At 41.6% G+C, this 27,585-nt stretch overlaps 1 protein-coding gene across 6 annotated transcripts in view; it reads left to right on the top strand.

Moving 5' to 3' along the window:
* Window positions 1-279: 279 nt before the first annotated feature.
* sdk2a (sidekick cell adhesion molecule 2a) overlaps window positions 280-27,585 on the top strand; it is a 96,195-nt gene continuing 68,889 nt past the window's right edge. For 5 of the 6 annotated variants that reach the window (XM_061711923.1, XM_061711922.1, XM_061711920.1 and 2 more), the window contains exon 1: window positions 280-699. In XM_061711923.1, coding sequence (XP_061567907.1) covers window positions 552-699 — 148 coding nt within the window. In that variant the 5' untranslated portion in view covers window positions 280-551. Of the gene's footprint in view, window positions 700-1,610; window positions 1,656-27,585 lie in introns of those variants that run through there. The other variant, XM_061711924.1, reaches the window with a different exon arrangement.

Raw genomic sequence — 27,585 nt, 5'->3', positions numbered from 1 at the left:
ACAAAAAAACTATATATATATATATATATATATATATATATATATATATATATATATATATATATATATATATATATATATAGAGAGAGAGAGAGAGAGAGAGAGAGAGAGAGAGAGAGAGATTGTCTTTGTGAGAAAAAATATGTCATTTGAACGTCACGTGACTTGGAGTTGTGTGTGTCAAATGTTTTGTTACTTATTCGTGTTTTCTTCATTTTTTTCCCCAAGTCTCTGATGCATTCAGATATTATTCAGGACAGTGAAAAGACCATGTCAATACTCCATCTCGCACTCTTGACAGCCGAACAAATTCAATTGGACTGACTCCGCCTCGCTCGTGCGGGACTTGTCCAAAGGCTTTTCATGCCACCGCGCGCGCCTGTCTGCGTGCCTGGTGCCTTTCAGACGGACTCTCTTCCCCAAGCTCTTCCCTCCCCGGTCACTCAGCCTCATCACCAGCAGCGTGACGAGCAGGACCAGCGGCAGCCTCGGCGGCAGCAGCATCAGCAGCCAGGACGCTTCCCGGGAGTGCGCGGCCAACAGAAAGCAACATGTCCCCAGCGTGGAGACTGGGGGTCCGCGCCGGGGGCACGACGGCACCGCGGCGGAGCGCGCGCGCAGCGGGACAGGTCGGACAGGTGTGGGTCTCCTGTTGGATTCTGCTGTTGTCCACTTCTATCTCCAGCACTCAGGCTCAAGGTACGATGCGCAACTCGGCCCCCCCCCACCCCCCACCCCCCACCCCCACCCCCCCATCACACAATAGTTCACTGTTGTGGTTCAAAAAGAGTGATGAACATAGCCTATATTTGTGAATATAGGAAAATAAGAAACACGAGGCTAGGTAAAACTATCCTAAAAACTAAGCGGAGGTTTAAAAATGCAGAAGATTCATTCATATTTGAGGTCGGACACCTCCCGAGATTCATTTAGAATTAAATTCGTGACTTGTTAAGTTGCCTCAGTCAACACCTTGTTAATTGCGCACACTGTAACCACAATGATCCGAGAAGAAGATCTCCCAGATGAATACATTATCTGGGCATTGCTGGAGTCATATCTGCTAGACATCATATTTTACTATTCAAAGCACAATATTCACTCTTTTATGACAAAAAAAAAATCCTTTGGAGGATTTTACTGGTCTCCCTAACTGTCATATCATAAGAAAGGTCCACTGACCCAGGAAACCACTGACTATTTCATTGCATCTGTAGATTGAACTGCCACTCCTGCCGATAGACCCCCTTAAGAGACGGTCATTAACTTGTATAGATCTGACACTGGGAAAGTGAAGCAGAGCCCTTCTTTGGAGTCAGTATTGCATATGTCTGGTTCACCATTCTGACTTAGAAGCTGCATCAAAGTGATGTTCATGTTACAGAATGCATAAATCACAGCATGCTGCAGTTTCATTCAGGTCCAGCACAATCAGAGATGTGGGGGCAGAGGTGTGAATACGATCTACACATGAATCATGCTATCACTGCAGAGGTGGTTAAGCTCTTCACTGTCATCTGTCAGCGGTTTGACCTCTTGGCCACTGTGAAGATAATGAAATGTGCTAAATAAAGATAGACCATGGAGAGCAAATGCATCCTGGCTGTGTATTTCATGACTGAAAGAGCATAACTGCTGCGTCACAAGAAATAAAGGTAAGTTGAAAAAGGACAAAGGGAAACTGTGTGGGCTTTTTGAAATGTCACCATGTAGAGTATTTTCACATTCAATGGCATTACTTTATCTGCTATAATTTTCAACCACAGAATGTTTTTTCTTGTAAAGAAACGTACAGGACTGCAAAAGGATAAGGATGCGTTTTTGACAGAAAAATCCTGAAAACATTTGTCTGCACGTCCCATGGGGGGGAAAGGCATGCTTCTGAGATTGATTTAAATGAGAGGTGTCTTCTCGATCCATTCCCCATCTCATAATCGTGCTGCTCGGTGCACCAAAGTGCTAAAAGCAGCATAATCCCTGCACTTGTTTGTCTTTGAACAAGTCGCATTGCTCTAAAGTGCTTCCAACCTTATCTGAAAGGAGTCTCAGGCATCACTTATCATGCGAGGCACACTTTGCCTAGCTGTTATTAGCATCATTTTCTCAAGCTAACATGCCTAGAGTGTGTGAGGATCTGTTGAGTGCTACTGGGCAACCTCCCAGAACTTTACCTTTCCTCCTTAAACAGACTCCCTTTCTCATCCTTGCAGTTTGGTATTTTGGTCTCATGAATATTCCCAGCTGTACATTAGCATTTGGGAGAGATACACCGCTCTGTCTGCCTGCTCGTTCTGTTGAGGAGGGCATCCTCGATGGTGGTAAAAATTGCAGCTTTTGGTTCTGTCGTGAAGACATAGGTGTAGTCATTGTAGGGGGTCTTCTTAGCTCCAGGAGAGGGCTTGTTCCTCTCAACTAGGAGGTGGCTCATCCTCACGGGGAATCCTTGTTTGCAAATGAGTGGCAATACAGCAGTGCCTCTGTGTAAAGTTAGAGATGCTGTAGGCATTCCCTGCGAGGGGAGGACCTCGGAGGATGTCATAAATTAGGCGACACACAGGCGCCAACAGGGAACCGGGGGCGGCATGCAGCTACTTGTTTTTCAGCAGGTTCCTATTGAAACTCCTGCTGCGTTTGATACAGTTGGTTGTTCCAATGCACGAGAGGATACATGGTACATCCGCAGAGGGAAACCTTCTTAACAGGTTGCACTCAGCAAGCTTTTGTAAGACTTGCAGAGAACCATTGTCAAAATACCAAGTAAAATGTGAGATTCTTGATTTTCTTCTTCTCTTAGTGGTCAGTTTATCTATTGTTCAACCTCAAAGGCTCGAAGCTGCTGAGATGTACGCAGGTCATGAGTTTCTGCTTGCATCTTGTGTGCATCTGCAGAAGTAAACGTGTGTTCCTGCTTGCTGGTGCTTATGTTCATGTCTATTGAGCTTTAATCTAGATAGCAGCATTGACATTCTGCCAACCGACAGCTGCTATAATTTTCTGGACGTACGTTATTATTCAGCTTGACAGCTGTCAGCCATGTCCAAATCTTTAAATCTGACGATAATCCACTGTACTTACCAAAAAAAGCATTTGTTTAAAACATTCTGAATCCTTGTGTGATTAAAGCTCCCTGCTTTAATGTACCCCATCATAATTCATCTACTGTACACCAGCCAAGCACAAGCACACACGCACTGAAACATGGCTGTAGAAAGAAACAAAATCAATATGTACAAGATTACACAACTCTATCATGAGAAGTATAATGCGGCTTTAATGAAATGTAAGGCATTTCTTAATTCTGATGATGATGACAAACCTGTTCATGTAGAACCAAATTTGATAGTCTCCACCACACAGAACATAAATCTGTACATGTTATACATATGGCTTTGCTTTTCAGGCCCTCATAATGACATTGATTGCACATTAGCAACATGCACGTGAAATACTAGAAATGATAACTGATGAAAGTGAAGTTTTTAAACTTGAATCATTTGTGTGAATCATCACATCTGTGTGACATTATGATAAGCAAGTGTTGCAATTTCTCCACTACCATGAGACACGGTGCACGGCTATGACATGTGTATTTCCCTGTTTTGTGGACTGCAATTAATTAAACATGTTTGCCGCTCCAGAGAGCTACTGTAACAGCTGCTGAAATTTGCTTTAAACACTTGTTTTCTTTGCAATACGTCTCATGCCAGGAAAGACCAGCAAGTGTCTTGCACAGCCTCAGGTGAAATGGTGGCTGTCTAACTTCCTCATCAGACTTCTTGTGTGTCTTCAACGCCTGGCGACCATCTCTCTTTCTCTCTCTCTCTTTCATTTTTGCTGCCAAATGCTGTCTACACATGTTTATTCATGCTGCCACAGGATGCTTTATCCGCCCAGATGGAACATATCACAGCTGAAGTCAGGGAAAAAAAAAAAAAAATTGAAAAAAAAAGCAAGTAACAAAATCATCTCACTGGAAACAGCAATTGAAATCAATGAATGAAAAAGTTATTTTTTTTAAATAGGAAACAAAAAGAGAGAAAGAAATGAGCGCCCAGAAATGTGTTCGAGAGTGACAAATGATTACAATCAACTATGATGAAAAAAAGCCAGTTGCGCTGTCAACCATTTTTAGCTTCAGGAAGCCTTTAATTGGCTCAGTCGAGCAGCAAAACTGTGTTTATAGTTCATAATGGAAATGTAATCAAATTTACTTGTACTGCAGGGTTTTGGCATTCTCTCTTTGCCTAGTAATTGCCATTTGCCCAAAGGGCTTTGGTAATGGCTATTTGCATGGGGCAAAAAGCCCTAACTCCCACAATGCCTGTGCCACACTGATGTGTGCATTAGGATCACTGGCTAAAATTATTACTCGCTCTAAAGAACTTAAGCTATTTTCTTTTTTCTGTGTTGGTGTGTTAATATGTGTTTAGCATTTTTCTGTGCTGAAACAGGTACACAAACATCAGGATGCTAGAAACTGGACAACCTGTGGGTAAGACACATCCTCAGCTCCAGAAAATCCTGCTCATCAGATAGATTCACTACCCACAGAGAGCCTGTCTTTGTCATACTGAGTGAGGAAAATACAGCCTGAGTAAGGTGTGCTCAAATTAGATTTTTCGGTAATAACAGCATTGATTTGAAAGGCAAGTTCTGCTTTTGGGGCCAATTTTAATCACATAGCTGAGAGTAGTTTTGTTTCCGTATCTCCTTGTTTACTGATGAGACTAAGGGAGGAGGCGCTGTGGGGGGAAAACAGACAAATTTTTCACATATTCATTCTCCTGGCTAAATGTCTAATCAATCTGACACAGGGCTTGGAGGCACTTCAGCTATCAAGAACAAAAGAAAATTCTCAGAGGAAGCCTTGAGCCGGGATAGACATTAAAAGTTGAAATGACCTTGTATACCGTATGAAGGGGAATTTGAAATGATGCTATTTATTTAATTCGTACAATCTGATTTTGACAAGGGACCAAAGATGTCGTTTATGCTTTTTCATCAAAGCGTCATTCAAAGAAGCTCTTTGAAAAGCCTTTAAAAATGGTCCCAGTAACTTCATCCAGGGAAAAGATGGATTCGCCTTCCCAAAGTATTCTTGGACCGTACATATGTCTTCAAGCCCCCAAGCTGTTATATGTAAACATTTAAACAACACTAAGGCAACTTGAGAAATAACTGCAGAGAAAAAACAATGCTTTCTACAGCTTAATGTGCTCACTGAATCTCTGCTCACATCCAGCATGTCCCTCCTGGGGACTGGTGAGTGTATTCTTGTGTTGTGAATAAAATGGCAAAAGAGACAAAGAAATAGAGGAATGTAGGAACAACAGTGGAGGCGTGGGGGTGGTGTGCCCATTTTTTCTCCCCCGTCTGTCCTCGTAAAAGCGATTGGTGATACAAATCCATTTTTCTTTCTGCATTCACTTGAATGAATCTACATCTTGACATTCTGCTCCATTTTTGTCCCAACTAGTCACAGCCCTGTGACCTCCCGCAATAGGCAATAACATGGATCGACATTCCAATACTTCCGTTAAACTATACACACAAACAAATCAAAAGGGAAATATTAACAGTCTAAATAATCAATAGCATTTAAAGCTAAGGAAAACAGTATGTTTTTTTCTTTTTATACCTCTTTCCAGCAGAAAAACGGCATGTTCCTTGGTTTATTTTCTAGAGGTCACCAGTTTCCAGAGGTGAGTCCAGCCCATGGTTCGCTCCCTGTCTGAAGACTATTATATCTGGAATGGAAATCTGCAAGTCTGACTTCACAGGTCTGGTCAGCCTGCTCTTGGCAGCAGGCATACCAGACCCATTGGGGGGTCTGGAGAAAAGCCTTTTGCTGCATCTCAATGCATTGTGCTCAGTATTGATTATGACTGACGTTTGTCTCCCGTTGTCCTGCTCTTGAACACTCAAGATTTAATTTCAAGTTTTTTTATTCTGCTTCCGAGCACCTGGCGCCTTCCTGGAATTAAAGTTAGTTTGAAGGTAAATTCTCCACATTCACCGCTGGGAAGCGTATCACAGAGACGCCAAACAATATTTGTGTAGATGTTAAAGCACACAGTATGCAATAGTGTCAACTGAGGTAAGTGGGAGGAGGTTCACACAAACAGTCGCATCAAACAGGACTTTTCTGATAAGGTGCACGTGGGATTGGAGCAGGTTGTCATTGAGGTTTGGAAGCGTTTTAATATACAGTGATCTTTGATCGCTGTCCTTGCCTGTAACATCACAAGGGTGACAGTTAAGAAGTGTGACAGTGATGGGAGCTGACAGCAGTACTGCAGGTTTCGTCTTTATGACGGATGCCACATCTGGATACCCTTTCCTTGGCCCCTTTGTGCCAGTAATGGCCTTTAGGTGGAGTCTAAAAGCATATGGTGGGATTCAGACTCACACAAAAGCTGCTTTGTCTCTTGTAACCTGATGCCAGTGTACATCATTACATATTCATTTATATGCAAGAGAAAGATGACTTGTAAGATAGGAAACACTTAATTGAAATTTGCACGCTGATCAAAGGCCCCAGAGAAAAAGGAGTGGTTTAAAAGTCTGGCTGCTTGAATGATACAAATTATGTAAGTGTACAGTTCATGCAAAATCAATACAGCCTAGCAGCTTCTATTGAAATCAGCAAATTGAGAAACATGTGTTATCCATTCTCCTTGTACATGCTTACAGGATTAATAGGTGTTATGCCTTGGAGAGCCAGTGTTTGACAGTGAAGCATGACCCCCCCCCCTCCAAATACGCAAATCGAGTCCACCATGTATTTCTTCCTGAAATGATTTGGCATCAGTTTGGGAGTGCTTTTCAGAGGTTAAGTAGGAAGTCTGTGCTACACTGTATCACTGAAAGCAACCAATAGTGACAAGGATGAAAGAGATCCTGTGCAGATACATTTGCCTATTTATTCAAATTTTGAAGGCAGCTCGAAAGAGGAATCAAATAAAACTCCCCCTTCGTGCTTTAATGCACGCTAGCGGATTCACAAACATGCACGCAGCAAAACTGTGCACATATGCTCATAACCAAACACATTTTCATATTGCAGCGCATGCATCGACACAAATTCATTGAGTTTGTTTCATTATTGCTAAATGGAGCTCTCTCAACAGACCAAACCCGTATTTGAAAACAGTTTTTTTTGCACATCTAATGAAACTGGGGCACAGCTACGGCGCCTCGTGTGAGCGGAAAAACCAGCATCAGCTTTATCGGTCTGAAGTGTCATTTTTCTGATGGAACTCAAAATCATTTCCACATTAACCTGCCTACCTGCCATGTTACTGTCACAATGGAAAAAAAAAGCGTTGTAATTGTCCTGAATGTGTCTTACACAATTAGCAAATATGTGCAACGATTTGGGCATCGCTTTTGTTTGCAAGTATATTGTATAAACTAGACATAAAGCAATTTGAAGATATTTAGAACAATTAAATAGATAAATACTCAAAAGGCTTTCTGTGCACACTAATGTTTAACTGTTTGTGCACACATAATCTGATGTGCACAGATCAACATGTGTGTGCATGTTGACTTTCAAGACTTTTTTCACACCCTGAGCTCCTCAAGGATTCACTAACTCATGCTGCATTTAAGTGCAGCTGAAAAACCCAGCCACCGGGGGCTTTTAGGTTCATTCTTGTGTAATTTTGCCATATTTTCTCAGGTGTGCATCTGTAGTTCTCAGTTGTTTTACACGTGTTCAGACTGTTTCGTGTATGTGTGGAGATGAAAGCATAAATTTGCAAGTGCTCATAGTTTTTCACAAATTGTTGAACACATTTGTAAAATGTGTAATATGGGTCTCTGACAGTTATGATACTAATTGCTCTCCATACGTCACTGCCAATGGCAGGGAGACGGAGAGAGGGAGGGAAGCGGAGAGAGCAATGAAAACTGCTATGGATGTCAATGCTGGATTGGTGTATTGATGGAGAAAAGAAAGGAGAGCGCTACATCAGTGGGGCAGAGATTGCTGTGGTGTACAGTAGCACAAATCCTAAACTCTGTGCAGATCCATTGGTAGCTAGGAAACAGCTGACAGTAAAATGGGGGGATCAAAGGGATTAGTGTGCCCAGTTTGAGCCCAAACAGTAACCCTTCCATTTCTCCTACCCCAGTGTTTTGTATGCATTCAGTCATTTATTTCTCTGCTCCGCCTGTTAGACACAACCAACTGCTCGAGGACCAAAACGAAATTAATTAAATGATCACCTCTTAAATTTTAAAAGATAAGTGGAGAAAGATACTACTGCATTTACACACACGCATGTGTACACACAGACTTTCCAAAAATACCAATGGCTGCCTGCACACAAGCAATCCAGACAAAACAAAGACATTGCATCTGAAGGAAGAAGATGCACCTGTCAGATGCAATCACTTCTGCCTTTGGTGATCTGAGTGAGATTTCCTGTCACTGGGGCTGGAGACACAGCTTGTTTAATTCTGCAGGGGGCTCCCGTGTCCCAAATGCCTCGGTCACTGTCTCCTCTTGTCACAGAGCCTGAGTAAAGTAACTCAACAAACGAGCACGGGTCCGCTGTTGGAGACATGTACTGTACAGCGCGAGGAGGTCCCCTGACAACTTTGGTCCCCAGTCTCTAGACAGGAGATGCAGTGGACACGTGAAATCACTATATTCAGACACAGAGCTTTACTCCTGAGAATCAAGCCAAATTGGATGAGCGTCAGATATGACATACAAGACATATGATAGTTCAAAACTGATTTGTTATGCCTGAATTAAGCAACGGCCTCAGGAAAAAAGCACAGCTGGGGTATTTCGTCCCTGTTTGGGAGCGTGCTCCACATATGGACCCCGGTCCTACATTTCATCATCATTGTCTTCAAATCTTTCACAAAGTGCTGGTCAGGCTTCTGTAATTTTCATTTAGGACGAGCTTTCAAAGAGTAGTTCAAAGAGTAATTCCCCATTCCTGTGAAAGATAGTGTTTAAGCACATATCTTTTGCAGCAATGGTGGGCATGCTCGACGCCTGTGGGAGCTGCCGAAATTGAAGAGTCATATCATTTGAATGAAGTTGCTCTGGCCAGTGTTTCATTTCATGAAATTCAATTAAAACGCTTTATTTTCACTGCTTGAATCACTCAGGGGGTTGTCTTCCATAGATTACAGAGAGAAAAATTATTAGAATAAGTGATCAGTCTGTTCCAGTTGTAACGATAAACATTTAGTCTGCATAAGGAAAGAAAAGGTGACACTTTAATTTCCAAAACAATAAGGATGCTGAAAAAATATGAACAGGTTTAGAGGGTGTATAAGACTTAGGAGAGTCACATGGGCCTGTGGAACAAACCTAGTCACTGTAGCAATCCAACCACTTTAATGCTTGAATCTTCCTCTCTTGGCTTCTCTCTGTGTTCTGGGTTTTATACTTGAATGTCCTTTTGTTGCACTTAATGTTAAAGCGGATTCCATGTTGCCTTCTCTGCATTAAAGAAAAGACTTACGGCAAGCAACAAAGGGGGCATGTATGCCGCAAGCCTCCTTACAAACACACTGTAGCGCTGACATGTGCAAACGCAAAGGGTGGCGTTGTTTAAAAGCTTTAATCACACCGCTTCCCCATCGCACAATGTGGCGTTCCATTCTGCTTCATTGAAACCTTGTTTTATTAATGTTGTCCAGAGTGAAGTATGGCGGAGAGGTGGAGTTGCTTTGTGTTCTTGATTTTAAGTGGGGTGGAGCAGAAACAATGGGCATGAAAAAAACATGGCAAGGCTGTGAGAAGCAGCCAACTTCCATTACTTCAGAAGGCACGGTGCCCAAAACGGTGCATGGAGAAGTGGCTGTGCACTTTAGAGAAAAGTGTTCACCTTTGATGTGTCTTAATGATACAATAACCGTACTCGAGGTCAAAATGTACTGTTGTGGCAGTCCTGGAAAAAGTGTGTTTTTTTTTTCCTCAGTATCAGATCAAAGACTCGAGATGTACTCTGTTTGACTCTTTGGGTTTAATAGAGTTAGTTCATCATGTGATTTCTGTGACATGTACAAACCAATCAAACAAAAGTATGGTGTCTCTGAACAAGAGAGGAAGTTGAATCTTGTGTGAGTCTGATCCTTAATTGCTCTCATTAATAGCGAATGTTCACACTGGTTATTCTGCACAATTAAAACTGACTGCCACCAAGATGTTATGAGGCAGGGTATTGCGCTGGGTCAAGGTGGAAAAAGAACTGATGTATTTAATTCTCACTTAAATTAATGATTTCATATTTCAAAGGTTGGTACGATTGTGTTTTAGTAGTGATTCCCAGGAGGGTGACCACTCTGCTTCTTTTTTTCCCTCTGTGTGTTGATGGAAATCAGGTACCATTGTTGTTTGACAGAAGGCACCTTTTCAGTGATTGCCTGTGTTATTAATTTGTACAATGAGAGCACAGGGGCTTCTCCCGCCTCTGATGGTTTATGCACCACATTAAAGAACTGCTGCTATGAATGACACTCAGGACTAATGAATATGAATACATTTATAAAAATAGGCACAGGCTCCCCTCTCAGTGCAGATCGGGAGTGACAGTCACATTGGCTGGGCATGGTTGATGGGAGACGGAACTGCTGCCCCCAGAGATGAGGGATGTTGCAGGGATCAGACAACCTGCACACACACATATACAGAAACATATCGCACATAAAACCCCCGGTATGATCATATTCAAAATGGCTGCAACATTTAAGAGAGAAATTTCATAACACTGGCCACAAATAAGCTGATATATCAAAGAATATGTCTACCTTACTGTTCTGTCACTGCAGTGGTAATGATCACAGTCCATCTTAACCAGTTCTTCCATTTGTGCATCACAATAAGATAATTTAATGTTATGTGAGGAATATTAAACAGATGGGAGTCTTAAATGAGGATTTATTTTAATTTTGAAGATCCACTGGTTCCATTGTTAGCCCGTGATTTATGCTGCACAACAGCACATTTGCATCGCCTGCCATCCAACGTATAGACTGTTTCCTGTGGAAGCAAAGTGCAGTAATTTATTGTCATTATTGCACAATTCATTAGGCTGAGGCTGACTTTGGGGACATGAAGATGCATTCATTTATCTCTCTAGTAGGAGTTTGATATTTAAGCAAAGTCATTATCGCGCATGGTGATAAATTATGAACCACTGTTGACTGAATGTATTTGTTCATATTGAATACAGGTAAAGTGCAATGTGAGGAGGGATGCTTTCAGCTCTTTTATTTGCTTTTTCTCTGCAGTCTGTCGAAGCTATTTGCAGAAATATTCAGCGTGAGCCATTTTTCTTCTCCATTTCCATTTTCTTTATAAATCCATTTCCTTATGTGGTCCTCCTCACATTCGGGCTTGTCTGAAGATGCATGTCATTTTTCTGTCTGACCTGTAATAGCTATCAGAGAAATTTCTATCACTGAGTGTTCTCTTTGTTAGATGAGAAACATGAAAAAAAAGAAATATGCAAAGATAGAAAGCAAAAAAAAAAAAATATATATATATATATGCAAATGCGTTCATCTGTTTGCCTCAGTAGGTGAGCATTTTAATTGATTAATTGAAGATTTGATTTGGTGCAGATTAATTATTCAAGATACTATTTGTCACGCTGTTCAGTTCAGGTGCATCAGCGTGACTGTTCCCCCTCTTTCCAAATTTTCCAGAAGAGTTAATGCCCTTATTTTTGTTAGGTTTGAAGCACAAGCGGAATCAATCCCTTGAAGTTCTGCGGAGGACTTTGATTGAGATAAGTGGGATATTCATTCCCTCTGACAGGTATAACCTTGGTGAGTGTTCTCTGGCAGCCACTTGAGGAGTGTGGCAGGCTGCGTGCATCGGACATTGGGCACGAATGACACCATGACGCTAACCTTGAGCCATAGTAGAGCACTTGCTTTGCATTTAGGGCCCAGATAAAGTCCACCGAACTGCTGATTTAATGTGAGCCATCACACTGAACTTATTAACAGCTGAAGCAACCTTGAGAGCTGCAGTTTGCACAAGATCTTGTGTAGTTGCGTATTTACACTCCACCCCCCACCCCAATTAATGTCCTGACTCTTTCTTTATGTCGGTGTAATAGGCCATGTTGTTTGATTTGATTATTTTGCCCTTGAACAAAGATTACTTTATCATATTTTTTCACCAGCTGGAATTAGGTTAAAAGTAGCTTCCCATCAAGTTATTATGCGGAAAATTGGAGAAGCATCCCTGACAGATAAAAGCACTACTTATTTCTTCTTCCCCTTTTTGAAAAAGAACATGTATTTGGAGATGGAACAATAAGGTAAAGAGCCCATCCAAGAGCGATTGCAGGAAAAAGCTTGTCACTTCCTAGGATGTTGATGGCTGCTCTGCTTATTGGCAATGACTTATCTATTAGCTATGTTATTTCTATGTTGGCATGCCTGTGTTTATAGCGTTGTTGGAGACAGTGAATGTTTGTACTTTTGACATGTGTTTATAAAAATCAAATGGCCAAAAAAAAGAAGAAAGAAAAAGGCATTCTTTAAAGAGGAGCTGCATCAAACTGTCAGATTAAACCCTCCATAGTGCTGAGCCCAAGGGATTCTGTTGGAGTTCTTCCTGATTCAGCAACGCTGCCATTTTCTTCTGAGGGTAGTTTGGTGGGAGCCGCGCGTGGAGGTCAGGGGCCAATTCAGCATTATTGAATAATAAATAAATAGAAATATGTTCCGGCCGTAGCTGATCCCTGTTGTTTCTTCTCCTCTCTCTTCCCAGGGCACACAGACAGCAGCTGGGGCCTTGTATTCTCTGTAATGGCCTCTATATATGCAGGGTTTCATATTTCAATCACCGCCAAGGCAGTAGAAATTGGTGGTTTAAGATTAAGTTGAAATTGGAAAGTGACTATCGTGCCTGCATGAAGAAACACATTTGAATCCCGGCAGAGAAGGTGCTTGGCAGTTACATTTGGACGCCAAAGCCACAAGCTCTTTGGAGCGCGTTTAAGTTGGAGCCACAAGTGCTTCGGTGCCTTTCATACCACGGCCAAATAATTCTTCAGTGGGGGTCGCATCAGGGACAAGGGATTTGAGGAAGGATTTCATAATAGCCCCCTGATCAATGATTCATTGCTGAAAATATTGATGAGCAATAAATGACATATTTCACCCTGACGAAGTAGATCTATAACCTCATTAGTAAACGTCACAAGAGTGTTATTGCTGGGTCATAATGTATTTCTGATAACTAATTACTTGTGTTTGGCTTTAAAAGTCTATGGATGACGATATACCAATGCATATTCGTTTGCCCACTCTAGTTATCTTGTAGGACTGTGGAGTTGAGTTTCACCTTTCACTTCTTCCTGTCTCCGCTCACACACTCTCCTCTCTCTGCTACATTAACTGAATATTCATTATGTGGCTAATGGTGGCGCCTTTGAAGAGGAATGATCATATTTAATTTTCTCACATGAGAAGGAACAGTCAGTGAGAAGGAAGAGTAGGAGAGGAGCGTATGATAAAGATAAAAGGGAGGGAGGGAGAAAATTACATCGAGCTATGAATGGAGTGCCACTGGGGCATGGAGTATATGGACAGGCGGTGGCGGGGCAGACGGAAGGGGATGAGATGAGTCTCCAGATTACTATGAGATGATATCAGTCGCTCTCTCTGATAGTATTGATTGACCTGCACCTGTATCTCCACAACTTCTTCGTCTCAAGCGCAGTGTATGAGGGCCCCTTGTTCTCCCCTGCACACCCTGCCTGTTCAGTTTGGAAGAAGAAAGTTCTCCTCTTTTTTTCACCCTTCACTCTCAGCAAAAAGGAATCAGATTATGAGAAAAAAAAAAAAGAAAAAAAATCAACCAGTGGCTGCAACGGTATTTCTTCGCTCCAGTAGCTGCAGTCCCCGGCTGTGTTTATCGCTTTATCGATTACCATCACAAGGCAGTAATTTGCCGAGACTTGCAGGGACATGATTAAAGATCCGCTGCCGATGCATGGTGGCTCGAGTTGGTGATTCGGTGTCATGTTGATGAACATGCGCTGACATACGAACACACATACACAGACACTGACACACTGGTAACCAGATAGCCAGAAAGGGGGGTGTGTGTGTGTGCATGGGAGGGGTGGGGGTGGGGGGGCATTCCTGTCAAAGACATCAATGGCTTTAAATCTCCTGAGCTAACCTTTTAATGCTCTCAGATCCTTATGGCTGGCTGGATAATTGATTGTGTTTGGTCTAATGGGATTAAGAGGCAGTAGTGGCCTTGGGCTGGACACAGGGGCAGTAATAGCAGCATTGGTAGTAGATGTGAAGATGGTAGGTACATGCAGATAAAGTGAATGAAGTGTGCATTGAAAAGAGTGAGAGCTGTGTAAGAGGAGGCATGCAAAGCCGAGTAGTAGAGTGACAAACAGGGGCAGAAGATTTGTAAACCACTGAGGGGATAAAAACAGGGTAGATAGATAGCTTCCCAGTCCATCCCTAATTAACTGTGTGAGAGAACCAGGGAGTTGATGGTATCCCCAAGTGTAAAGCTTGTTAGTGTAAGAGATGCTATCCGGTGGTTATTGGTTTTGGCCATGTTTTCCTCTCTCGATGAGTCACTGGGTCTGCTCTGCAGTGTGCACTGAGATGAAAGCGGCAAGAAAATGAAAGCCAAGGTGGGAAGGCCCATCCCCCCCACCTCTTATCACCCAGGACAAAGGCTGTCCCAGCTTAACATTTCCACGGCTGCAGTGCTTTTGCTTCATGCCTTGCGTCGGAACTTGTTTAAATGTCTCAGTTTCACTAACTTCTCTTTCATCTTCTGCATTATTTTTAACTTCCTTTCACACTTGGGATGAGCTAAAAGCAAAAGTTTGTGAGTGAGAGTTGTCAGAATCTGGATTTTTCATGGATTATTTGATGGCAATTTGTTCATGCAGCACATGACATTATCATGAGCTCACAGATCAACCTCCATCAATGCCAGATTTTGAGTTTTTATGCTTCTTCTTTTCCAACTATGCTGTATAGAGTTGGGCAATAGCTCATAGTATAGGGGTTAACGGGGTCTGTCATTGCAGGATTGTTGGCTCTATTCATTGTTCCACCAAGCCAAATCATTCCACAGATCCAGGTTTTGTCTCTATTGAATAGAGGCTGCTGAAGCCCACCGGCTCTTTATACTGGGCCATGTTTTCACTTGGGATCAGAATATGCCAGGTCAGGATAAATGTTGCTATTTTGCCAGCTTCCTTTGGCAAAAGTGATGAAACTGAAATGTGTCGTTGTGCCTATGTGTCTATGTGCACATCTGTGACAGTCCAAGTGTTGGTTAATGAAACACAGACAGAGGGGCAATGCCTAACGGGGAACAGCAGGATGGTATGAGCAAAGGCAGATGATAAATCTGGCGCGTGTAGACTAAGCTATGTTTGTCTGCTTATGCTCTGGTAGGAATATGTCTGAGAATGAGGAAGTACACTGCACAAGAAAAACCATCCTGTGTTTTTGAGAGGGAGAGAAAATGTGTCACTCTGACCTGGCTGTCTGCCTATTGTTGTCGATGAGGCGACAGGTGAGGGGTTTCTATGGTTACCTTGAGTAGGGGTAGGGTTGGAATGAGTTTCCGTGCGATGTTCTTGCACATGTTATTTCACAGTTCCAACTTTTTTTATGCTTCACGTGTCCTAGTTCTGTTGAGGTGATGGGTGATATTGTAACACCATATGGGTGCAGCAGGTGTTACTAGTAGCTGAGTGCTAGTCCGTGCACATAGTGGGTGTTAAAAAGAGCTATCAGTCAGCCCTGGCTCATTCTGTAGAGACTTCCCGGAGTGCTGTGTGCCCTTGCAAGGGCCAGATGCTGCCTTGGTGTGTTCTGCTGCCCTCTTTCCTCTCTTCCCTCTTTCCTAGGCCCACATCAAATACATACAGCCTGTTTCCCCCCAGAGCTCTAAATCTCTTTAATTCCATCATCTGTTGCCCATTGAGGGCTACAATTTAGTCTTTATGCAGCATTTTAGTATGCTATTAAAAAAATCTGTAAGGTTGGTTGCCAGGCCCCGTAGCAGAGAGAAGAGCAGTTGGCGATAGTTTTTTTTGACTGTCCTCTTCATTGCTGTTTCCAGGGACACATTTACCCATGAATATAGCATCTGAACACATGGACAATACATAATACATTTCTAGTGTGCACATGTTTTAGAATAAACTGTACAGATTTTCTTCTTTTCATCTGAACAATACTTGACATTTTTAAATATTTGTTTTTAATTAATTAATGAAAAAAAACTAAATGAAAATGAAAAAGCAGTGTGGAAAACTATGCAAACCCCAGAACTCAAAACCTTGAAGTACCACTTTTAGCTGTTACATCATTTTCTATATGATTATCAGTGTGAGGAATGGTTGCAGAGGGTATTTTACCCCACTCCTCTTTACGATGTAGTTCCACTTGAGGTGGTGGCATTAGTTCAAATACCTCTTAAGGTCCCTTCACAGCATTTTAGACAGGCTGAGGTCTAAACCTTAAGAGGAGCATTACAGCACACTGATTCTTTTTTTATCCATTCTGATGTAGATTCTCTACCATGCTTCGGATCATTGTCCTGCTACATGACCCACTTTGACCAAGGTTTAGCTGTCAGAGGGATAGCTTCATATTTGACTTTCTCTGCACGGTTCTCAGGTCCCGTGTAAAGATGACAGTCAGAAACCGGTTCCACCTCAGAATCTGTTCTAAATTTAATAAAGAATCAGAATCATACGCCTCCAAAGTTGTCAGTACCATTATCGATGCCAGTGGGGTGAAAATGAAAGTAAACATAGCTAATCAGCTAAGAGCCATAAGACATAAGGCATTTATTTTGACATGCAACGATGTGACAGAATTGCAGTGGTGTGCAGATGCGTTGTAGCTGTTGTTGAAGTGGAGATGCTGCTGTAACCTGGGGAGGTATTGCACTTCCTGACCTGTTGGCAGTGCTCTTTTAAGAATTTGAGACTAAAGCAGCTGTGGTGAGGCTAAAAAAAACCTTTCCATCCATACTTGTTTCTTCATTAAAACTTGAAAATTGATAAGGGATAAACTCACGCATCAGAACTGATACTGACATAGATATTGATAAACCGATCAACTGTCAGTTACCATAATTAGTCCTTTTTAGTCCCATAATTAAAAGTTGTTTAAAAAATTAAATTTATTATCCATCTATGATATTAACATACTCCAATCATGTGCTTTCATTTACAAATGCACTTATCTTGCAAATATGCTTCCAAGTACTTTCAAAGATTTTTTTAAGACCAATTCGCAAATTCATAACTATAATACCAGACAATTTGAGGATCTCCATTCTTCATTCAGTCGTACGAATAGCAGTCAGTTCTCCATCAAAGACAGAGGTGCCTCACTCTGGAATTCTCATATACTTATCGCAAAATCTTCACTGTCTATTAATAGTTTTAAACAGAGATTGAAGACCAGCCTTATTGACCAAGCGTCTAGAAGTGCTTCCACTTAATGTGGACTCACTTCTGCACGTGCACACCGAGAAATTGTCTGTTTATATCCATCTTTTTTGAACGCTGTTTTTTTTTTCTTTTGTTTTTTTGTTTTTTTGTTCTTGCTATTATTTCAATGCAATGTATTTTTCCTGGTGAGAACTTTGAATAAGCCCATTTAGGGCTTCCTTTCTCACCTGCACATATTTTCATGCTTTTTATGTTCATTTAAACTTTTGTACCGTTTTTTTATGTTGTGCAAATAAACAAATCAAATCAAATCAAAAGTCCTATGCCAGTAAAACAAACCCAAATCATCATCCCTTCTCTAATCTGTTTCACAGCTGGAATGAGGTGTTTGTGCTGTCTTTGGTTTTTGCCTGTTTAATATGGGAAGATATTTCCACAGTGGGCTGTTGCGTCCAAAGGCTTGCATCTTGTAAAACTACATTTTGTGTCTCGATAATCATATTATAATCATCCATTATATTTTAATCATCATTCTATAATTATTATCAAAGTTTTGTTGTAGACTTACCCTTTTATAGTGGTTATCTTACTTGTTAGTAATCATTTAACCAAGTATATTCTTTTAATTATCGTATATATTAATGACGAAAAGCTGAACTTGGTTTCATTGTTTAGAAAATGAGAAAATGGCCATTGTGTGGGCTTATATGAGTGTTTTCTCATCAAGTATTGTGCAATTAACACTTCGCCATGTAGAAGTTATTCACTGTTTTCATATGGCTCTGACCTTAAGCGGAGTCTGCAGAGAGACTCAATAAGTTCTGCTTCACGGATATTTTAGACACTAGTTTTCTATATTGCCTCGCAGAAATTGTGATTTCTTTTACAGTGACTGGAAACTGCCTATGCCTCCATTAATGACTTGCCTATCTCCCAGGTGGAGCGACACCCACGCGCAAAACAATGAGAAAACAATAACTTGCAAAATGACTCTGTCTCGCAGAATTATACCAATGTAACGTGTTTACATCATCGCAGCAACAACACTCCAGACTATTCTGAAGTTGCTCAAGCTCAGAAAATGGTTTACTCTCACTGACCAGTTGAAGTTGCTCTGGCCCTCTGGCTACTCTGGCTGTCCACCCTCCTCCTCCTCCAAGCTGGGAGACACTGCGCCCTTTACAGACCTGGCAATGACACTAAGAACAACTGACCTGTCTTCCTCTGTGGTTTTACATCAACAGGGAGCCCCTGGTGGTTCTGTTACCCAACTTGCTTTCAGGCCCAAACGAAATAAAATGTGGATGACTTCTTTGCTAACTTTAAACCATCATAAATAGCTAAACAAACCAAAGTAGAAGACAAAATGTTCTACTCTTTAAGAGTTAACAGAGTTAGAAGATATTTTCCTTCTAAAAGTTCTGGTATAACCACATGTGCACATTTTTTTTTTGGGGGGGGGCCCAACCGTGACGCCCTCGGTCATGGTGACCAGATGAGAGATCAGTGTCCCTTAAAGGTATTACATGACCCAGCCACTCTCACTGAATGAGTCAAGGCACACAGAGTTATACCACCATCAAACACAAAATAAAATATGAACCTGAAGCACACGGTGCACCATGTCCTCTGTATAAACAAAAACATTCTCCAAGCCCCGTGTCTAATTACTTGCAGGGAAGTATATTGCTGCCAGTTTGAAATAGTAAAAAAAAAGATTTTTACTGTTGATAAAAAGAGACCCTTCATTCAAATGTTTGATGAGATTATTAACAGTAAATATTTCCTGTCTGTTTACTTTGGTATCTCACTGGCAGTGTTTTGCTCCCATCTCGGAATGTTTTTCACCCGCTATCTCGCAGACAAAGATAAACAGTGCTGCTGTTTGTTGGCGAGCCCAATGTCAACGGTAGTGATGTCACTGATACCCATTGTAACAAACAAAAGTACAAAACAATGATCCAGGATTAGTTCCTCAACAGTCAGGGGCAGCTCAAGGGTAGCAGAGAGATACGGGCCTGTGCAGGGCTTTGGTTTTGCACCTCTTAGCGACAGCTGTCTCTCCACATGTCAGCAACAGCAACAAATCTAATCCACAGCTTCGTGGCACCTCAGTACAGCAGCAGTGACAGAAACGAGAGCAACAACATGCCCCCCCCGCCCCTCCTTCTCGCCATTGAATTGCTAGGTATTGGATTATTTGCGGTGCGGGAGATCATCCCGAGCCCTCTCACCCACCCAGTCAGCCTCGGAGGTGGATTAGGGGCCTGTAATCTGACTGTGTGTGGTGACTCATGTCAACCATTGGATGTGTGTAGAAAGGAGTTGGGGGGGTTAGTTAGAAATTGCTGGATAATCTCGGATATTCACCCGAGAGTTTTTTTTCACTTAATTTCACCACCAAACCTCGAGGCGCATGAAGGCTCACGTACGTCCACTTGAACAAGTAGGCAAATATTGCAGTCATATGAGGGCTCGTGGGCCTCCTTGACACCCAGACGTTCCTTCTTCAGCACAAAACCAGCCTGGGATTCCAGTCACATCCTTCCACGGGCAACCCTCACATTTTCATTTTGGTTCAGCCAGTAGCGCTGCGTAACCTTTCTCTCCTCTCCTGCTCTTCTTTCCTTCTCCTCATCACCACGTCAATCATCGTAATGCTGTCACTCCGGATCTGTCTCCGAACTAAGCTGTTTTCGAGCTCAAATCCAGACACACTTAAGAGACTGAGGAAAATTACAAATCCGCTTCCTTCTCTCTGGAAGTTGCAACACACTTCCGTAACTTTTTACTTTTCCCAGGTCTTATTTTTCCTTTACCCTTTTCAACATATCTAATTTGCAATATTTCCACATATTAGATGAAGGCTGCACATGTGGAACAGAGTACACATGGTCAGGGAATTGACGAGTGCAAATAATTCCCTCATGTGGAAAGGCTGCAATTAACTGGGGATGTCAGCCTTTGTAAAATATAATTGAGTTCAGGACAAAATGAACGTCTCTAATCCTGCCGACAGAGCACTGTCAATCAGCGTTCCTCGCATCCCCAAAACCAACTGTCATGCTTGTTTATGTCTGTCTTTCGACTGAGGTTTTGGACATTAATGCTCTGGCAGCTGCCTCCCCTAAATGCATGGATGAGTGTGTGACTTAATGCGTGCCTGGTGGGAGTAGGACGGCGCACTATGGGGCGAGACTGGACACCCACTTTCTCTGGCCAGGCTTGTGATAAAAAAGTAGACTTAGACCTGTTGTTGGACACCTGTGTGATTAAAAAAAAAGATCTTTTTCCCATCATTATTGAGTAGGAATGGGTGATATTTTACCGTTCACGATAAACCGTCAAAAAAATTCCTCACAATAAGAATTTGTCATCTCGCGGTAAAAACAATGAAATCCTGTTGATGAAGTTTTTGTGTAAAGTTGATTTATGGTTCTGCGTTAAATCCACGCACAACGTACGTGAAGGAAGTAAGGAAGGAAGGAAGGAAGGAAGGAAGGAAGGAAGGAAGGAAGGGAGGGAGGGAGGGAGGGAGGGAGGGAGGGAGGAATGAAGGAAGGAAGGAAGGAAGGAAGGAAGGAAGGAAGGAAGGAAGGAAGGAAGGAAGGAAGGAAGGAAGGAAGGAAGGAAGGAAGGAAGGAAGGAAGGAAGGAAGGAAGGAAGGAAGGAAGGAAGGAAATGAGCCTGAAAGAAAGAAAGAAAGAAAGAAAGAAAGAAAGAAAGAAAGAAAGAAAGAAAGAAAGAAAGAAAGAAAGAAAGAAAGAAAGAAAGAAAGAAAGAAAGAAAGAAAGAAAGAAAGAAAGAAGGATAAATTCTCGTTGATGACGTTTTTGTGTAACAAACATGGCAGATCTGAGAGCGAGATAGATTTATAGTTACAAAGGTGGAGTTGAATTGGTATTTTTTTATCGTCATTTTTATCTTTATCGGGATAAATGCCAGAAATTATCGTGATACATTTTTTAGCCCATACCGCCCATCCCTATTATTGAGAGTAAATATCGATAAATAAAAAGATATCAATGAATACAAAAATTGTTAAGGGTCCAATAACACAACCCTTCAACTGTCCTGCCTTTCTTTGTTCATGCTCAGTCTTGTACATGAATTACCTTTCCACCACCATGGTGCTTCGCAAAGCATCTTCAGTACAACTTGGTGGAAATGTCAACCATTTATAACACTCAGAAATGGCCTGTCATGGCAAATAAGACCATCGATTCTATGGATAAATGACTCCACTTAGAGATCATTCTTTTTTTTTTTATCTATGAAATTTTCTTTTAACCTGTCTCTCTCGCAGTTGTCCAATCAACCATCTTACTGAGAGGTAAGGGTCTAGAAAATGTCACTTAAGCAGTCTTTTTGTCTTGTGTGGGTCACATTGTTTAGTTTTTGTGTGTCTAATAATTGCCTTTCAAGGGCCTCCTTAGTGATCTCCCAACAGGCTCCAGTGGAAATGGATTAATTACAGGGCGGCAGACAAATGGCTGCCCACGGTTGTAGTGGCTTTGTAAACTCTCTTGACTAATCAGCGGAAGACAGCGCCTGGTCACTCAGCACGACCTCATCACCAGAATGACACTGAAGCTGTGACTGAACGTCCCCCCAGTCAGAGATTAATTGTGTTGAACCCTCAACACGGTGTACTAGCTGACACAGTTTGGCCACTCTTGTCAACAAAAGCCACATTTCGTCACCGCAGACTCCGGTGGATTTATAGTCATTGAGAAAAATCCATGTGGTCTTTTTTTAAACCCTTTATGTGTAGGAATTTTGATCTTCTAGTGAAATAGATTTAGGATTGATTTTCTGCAATCTGTGCTTGGCTCACTATGAATTTTTTAGTGTTTGTGTTGTGCTCTATTTTTCTCTGGATTTTTTTTTTTTTTTTGGAGCAGGTAAATGAAGTGTTTGTTGTGCTTCGTCTGGGTGATCCAGAAATTTAAGGAGAGGTACATTCTGTAGCCATTTGAAGACTCCTTCTGCATAGTAGCTCTTGAAACCTTCCCCATGAAATCACAAACAACTAGCACCTGTGCAAAGTTTGGATGTGAATTTCACAAGGGTCCCCCCCACAAAAAAAGCTGTTTATTTGTGTTTGTTCTTAAAACCTGCTCTGAATCACTTTGCAGTCTGGCAATGCATCTGCTTGCTAACCATATGTTGGTTTTGAAACTAGTTTTTTATCATGTCTGTGTGTTCATTTAATGTATTCCGTCGGCTTTTTCTCATATGCAAGGAAATGCCTGCAGCATTGTTTTGAAATTTGAATAAGTCTAAAATCCAAGAATACAGCAGGAATTCAGAGCAATGCCCTGGTGTGCCTCTAAAACACCTTTGTAAGTGAATAAATCTGTATGTGTGTGCCTTGGTGAGACGGGAGGAGGAAAATAGATGTGAGACCGTTGCTGTGGTGTCGGGCGTGCATGATCCACTTGACTAGCATCCCGGTCCACATGCAGACAGTGCTGAGTCCTCCGTCAGCACATCACAGAAAAGCACCGGGCTTTTCAGGACGGCAAACCGAGACTTGATTTCCACCCCCCATTTGTTTTCTTTCCTCTCAGTTTTTACCATTCCAAACAGACAAAAGAGTATGCCATTATCACAGCTGTAATCGACCATTTCAGTTTCTCTCCCACTAGAGTGCTCGTTAACTGCAGGACAAAAAGCCTCCAAAACAGACAGCGCATCCCGGTGAAAACAACAGGGTTGTTCGTTGTGCCAGCTTAAGCCAGCAGCTTGTAAATTGAATCCTGTGGCATACAGTCAAGTCTACAGTGTTCAGTGGAGCTTTGCCACTATCACCCAGCCAGCAGAGCCCTAAGCTGACCCTGAGGCTCAACAACACCTGGCTTCCCTCTTGTTAGTCACGGGCAAAGAGCCAATCTAAATACAAATGTCTGTTCAGCCACTGCGTTTTATATTAGACATGAAATACACTCATAGATATTTTCATACATAAACCAAAACAAAGCTTTTTCTTTATGTCTTCAGCTTCATTGTTTGTGCCTTCAATGCTGCAGAGCACCTTTTCAGACTTAGCCTAACTCACTCCGCCTCTCACCAACCATGTCTGCATGCATTTGCGAGTTTGTGTTCCCTTTGACAAAGCTTATCATTGATGCTAATGGCCTGAGATGCTATACATGATTGGAACTGTCACCTCGTGGATAAAAGCAAAGGCCCATTCATGATGGAGTACATGTTTTCAAGTGTCAGTCTAAAATCCAACACTTGCATGTGTGTATTGGGGAATAAGCGGTTGACGAGGCGTGTGCTCGTGAGTGCAACTTTACCTTCGCTTCAGGTGGCTGATTCCAGGGCCACACTTATGACAAATCTCCAGCCAGATCAGAGATATTATGTGAGACAGCAATCACTTTAGATCTGCAGAGCTTAACAGATGGTGCATGCTATCCAGTTAAGTAAACACCAGAGAACGTGTCAGTGTTAAAAAAAAAAAAATAAGAAAAAGAAAGAAAAGAAAAAAAAATAAGGTGGCTCAGGGGGAAGGGACAACAAAAAACATGAAGAAAACAACATTTGGCAGAGCTTTGTTCAGGACTGCCCACTGCGTTGATGGACTTAAGGTAGAGAATTAATCTGCTCACTGAAGTAACATTTGTGTCTAACACCATGTCATCCATTTATTTCAAACACTTCTTCCCATCCCTAAATCTCCCCTCTACCCTTTTATATGCTGTTTTATTTAGATGAATTGTGGTCAAATGGGATTTGCAGGGACCAGACCACATATGGCCTGTGCTGGTCCCTCTCTCTGTGGTGGAATGTAATCCCTACCCCCCCCTTCTGTCCTGCCTCATTATCAGATGGTCAGCATGTAGTAGTATTACCGCCACACACCAGCGTTATCAGCCACACTATTTCACAGTGAACACAAAATGTCATAAACGCTTTTCCTTTAAGTTAATGGTCTTTCTGTGTCTTTATCTGTATCGAATTGTGTCTGATATACTGTATTTCAGTGGAGCTGAATGGGGATGGACAAAATGGACTTGGAGGGAGATTACAGTAAGGGAAGTAGAACAACAACAATATACGGATTACAGGCGGGATTTGTGTGAGGAACACATGATATCCTCTCTCATCCCTTTATCAGATTGGCTGTGATGGAGAGGTGGTGGTGGCTGCTGGAGACCAGAGAGGAGTAAGTTTGGATTCATTAGGACAAAGCCAGATCTGGGCGGAGAGGGCTGATAGCTGGTTGTTATTTAATCATATATCATCCCTCAGTCAGATGAGATGACCGCCTGCAAAATCCATTTTGACAAGGAATGGGGAAATCAGATTTTTCCCAAATCAAAAGAAGGAATTGCATATTTGATTGGATAAGTGTAGCAATCTAATCTCACATGATGGCCGGGTGTACTCTCACATTCAAGCATCATGATTCACAGACAATGCCATTCGCTCTCAGTCCAAGAAAAACATTGTGTTGAAAACAAGTTCTATCATACAAAACACTTCTCACAGCTTTTCCCTTCAGGGATGGCTATAGTGGCATGAGTCACATATTGGTTTGCCATGAGCTTTACTTTATTTATTTATTTATTTATTTATTTTTACATCACAAGGCCTCCCTGAAAAAGCCCGGCTCTATAAGAAGAACACTATAGCGGCGATAGGGGCATTGGGGGCTTAGTTTCTTGTTCTGCGACACTTCTGCACATGATGTGGCTCCGGATTGATCCGCCAATCTTCTAGTTGGAGGGCAACTGACTCTACCCTGTACATCACAGCCATTTTAGGAAGTGCTGAAAGTCCCCCGTGGTCTCATTTAGTAGTCATTTGAAATACAGAAGTGTATCCATCACAAACTACTTAGTTATTATAACGTGGTTGCAATTTTTCCAACATATTAAAGGTTGTGAAATAGTGTTGAGAAACCAGAGTCCTCAGAAATAAAACTGCTTTTGTTTTTTACTCTAAGGACTTGCAAATTTACGACGGAGTATTAGGGCCAAACCAAGACAAAAACAAAAATTGAAATTACGAGAATAAAGTCATAAAATTACGAGAATAAAGTCGTAATATTACGACTTTATTCTCGCAACATTAGGTTTTGACTTTATTCTCGTAATATTCCGACTTTATTCTTGTAATATTACGACTTTATTCTCGTAACATTAGGTTTTGACTTTATTCTCGTAATATTACGACTTTATTCTCGTAATATTACAACTTTATTCTCGCAACATTAGGTTTTGACTTTATTCTCGTAATTTTATGACTTTATTCTCACTTTGGCCCTAATACTCCGTCGTACAAATTAAACATAACCAGGTAGTAAAAAAAAAAGATAAAGCTTTTACTCACACTGATCCGTTGATTGGTGGTTTAATAATCAATCTGTTGCCAATATTCGTGGTACTCAAGGAAAACCTTCATCAAGCAGGGTCCTCTCAGTTGTCAAGGTAGGGAAATAAATAGTAAATATTGAGTCTATTTAGTCTTGCATCAAAAGCCAACAGAGTTTCATCAGTTGAGGAGAGAGCAGAAGAATTACTCAGATCATTTCTACACGTGTTTTAGTATGACAGCATTCCAGTTTCATACCCTGCTGGAAGCACAGGCCCGAAACAAGGCCATCGCTTTAACTGGTCCAATTAACCTTGTATTCTTGGCGTCGTTTGTCAAAAAAATGTCCAAGTGTGGGTAAATGAAGTGCTTGAGTCTGTCATTTGTCTTTTTGTATAATGGCGCTTGTGTTCTTGGCCAGAGGTCAAGCAAATTTCAGAATACTTTTCATCAATCTTAAAAAGAAATTCACACAATGGCTCCTGTTCTAAACGCTTTAATGGTGGACGAAAACCTCATAGGGCCTGATTTACTAAAGGTTTGCGTGTGTAAAAACGTGTGCAAACTTGACAGCACCCGCAAACCAATGTGCCAGCTGATCTACTAACAGCGTGCAAAGAGGACTGCACCTCTCAAATGAGCAAAATAGCACACGCTATTCATTTAGTACTTTTGCCCTGATGAATAATCAATATGGGGCGTACCCGCCAGAAATCGCTAAATACTGAGAGGGGAAAATGCAAATATCTCCATTTACCACGCGCAATGAGATTTACCAAGCCTGAAAGTTTTTGCGGGGATTGTGATTGCGTCTGTATTTAATACGTTCGAAAGGAAGGTGCTAATCTCCACATGCAAAAGGAGAAATATTTTATTTGAATGTTAAATCGAGTATTATTCAGCAAAGGTTGCCACAGGAGGCACATTCATTTTTTATTTGTGATAATAAATAAATCACGTGTTTTCATGGAGAAAAAAGTGTTTCTTATTGTGCGCCTATACTTGTCTGCAGTTTTCATACCCCGGTGTTGTGCCGTATTCAGCACCCCTGCCGTGAAAAGCACCCCCTCGTCTGACAAAAATTATATTCTCATTCCGTGTCACGTTCTGTTTAGCGTCCAGTTTTGTGTTAATGATTCATGTTTAAATGCGCTCATGGATTCCACAATAGTTATACTTTCCCACAATCACAGTCACAGATAACAAAAATCGGGTAAATGGTTATTGATGTCATTAATTAATAGCCTGCTTACTGTGTTGTCTTCCATAATATTTGTAAATATATATAATATAAACTCCTAAGTATGTGTTTGTGTGAGTGTGTATATATAAATATATTGAAGTGTCAGTGTGTTGTTTTTTTTCTTGGTCTACTTATCATTGAATATACGAGGGGGTGCTTTTCACGGCAGGGGTGCTGAATACGGCACAACAATTTGCCTCGTCCACTAATATCTCTAACTCCAACTCGTCAAATTTCATTTTGCGCTTGCGACTATATCCTGCTTTCCATCCAGACTCTCCATGGCGCAAAGTTTGCGCCGCAAACCGTAAGACGCGCAACACCTCATTTAAATACTGCAGTTTGCACCTGTTATCAATTGCGCACGCAATCTTAGTTGATCACCCGCAAAACACAAAACAACAGCACGCGCAAACTTTTTCAGTGCACACGCAATTTAGTACTCTTTATTTAGGATCTTAGTAAATCGGGCCCATAGTGTAAAGCTTTTACTTGTAAATCTGCCTAAACAGATGGTGATGTTCTTTATTCAGCTGGAAAAGCTTCTGAATATGGTTTCATAAA

The sequence above is a fragment of the Cololabis saira genome, chromosome 21, assembly GCF_033807715.1.
Source record: "Cololabis saira isolate AMF1-May2022 chromosome 21, fColSai1.1, whole genome shotgun sequence".
NCBI lineage: Eukaryota > Metazoa > Chordata > Actinopteri > Beloniformes > Belonidae > Cololabis > Cololabis saira.
The sequence above is the reverse complement of the archived record's forward strand: the minus strand, read 5'-3'. Positions and strand labels throughout refer to the sequence as shown.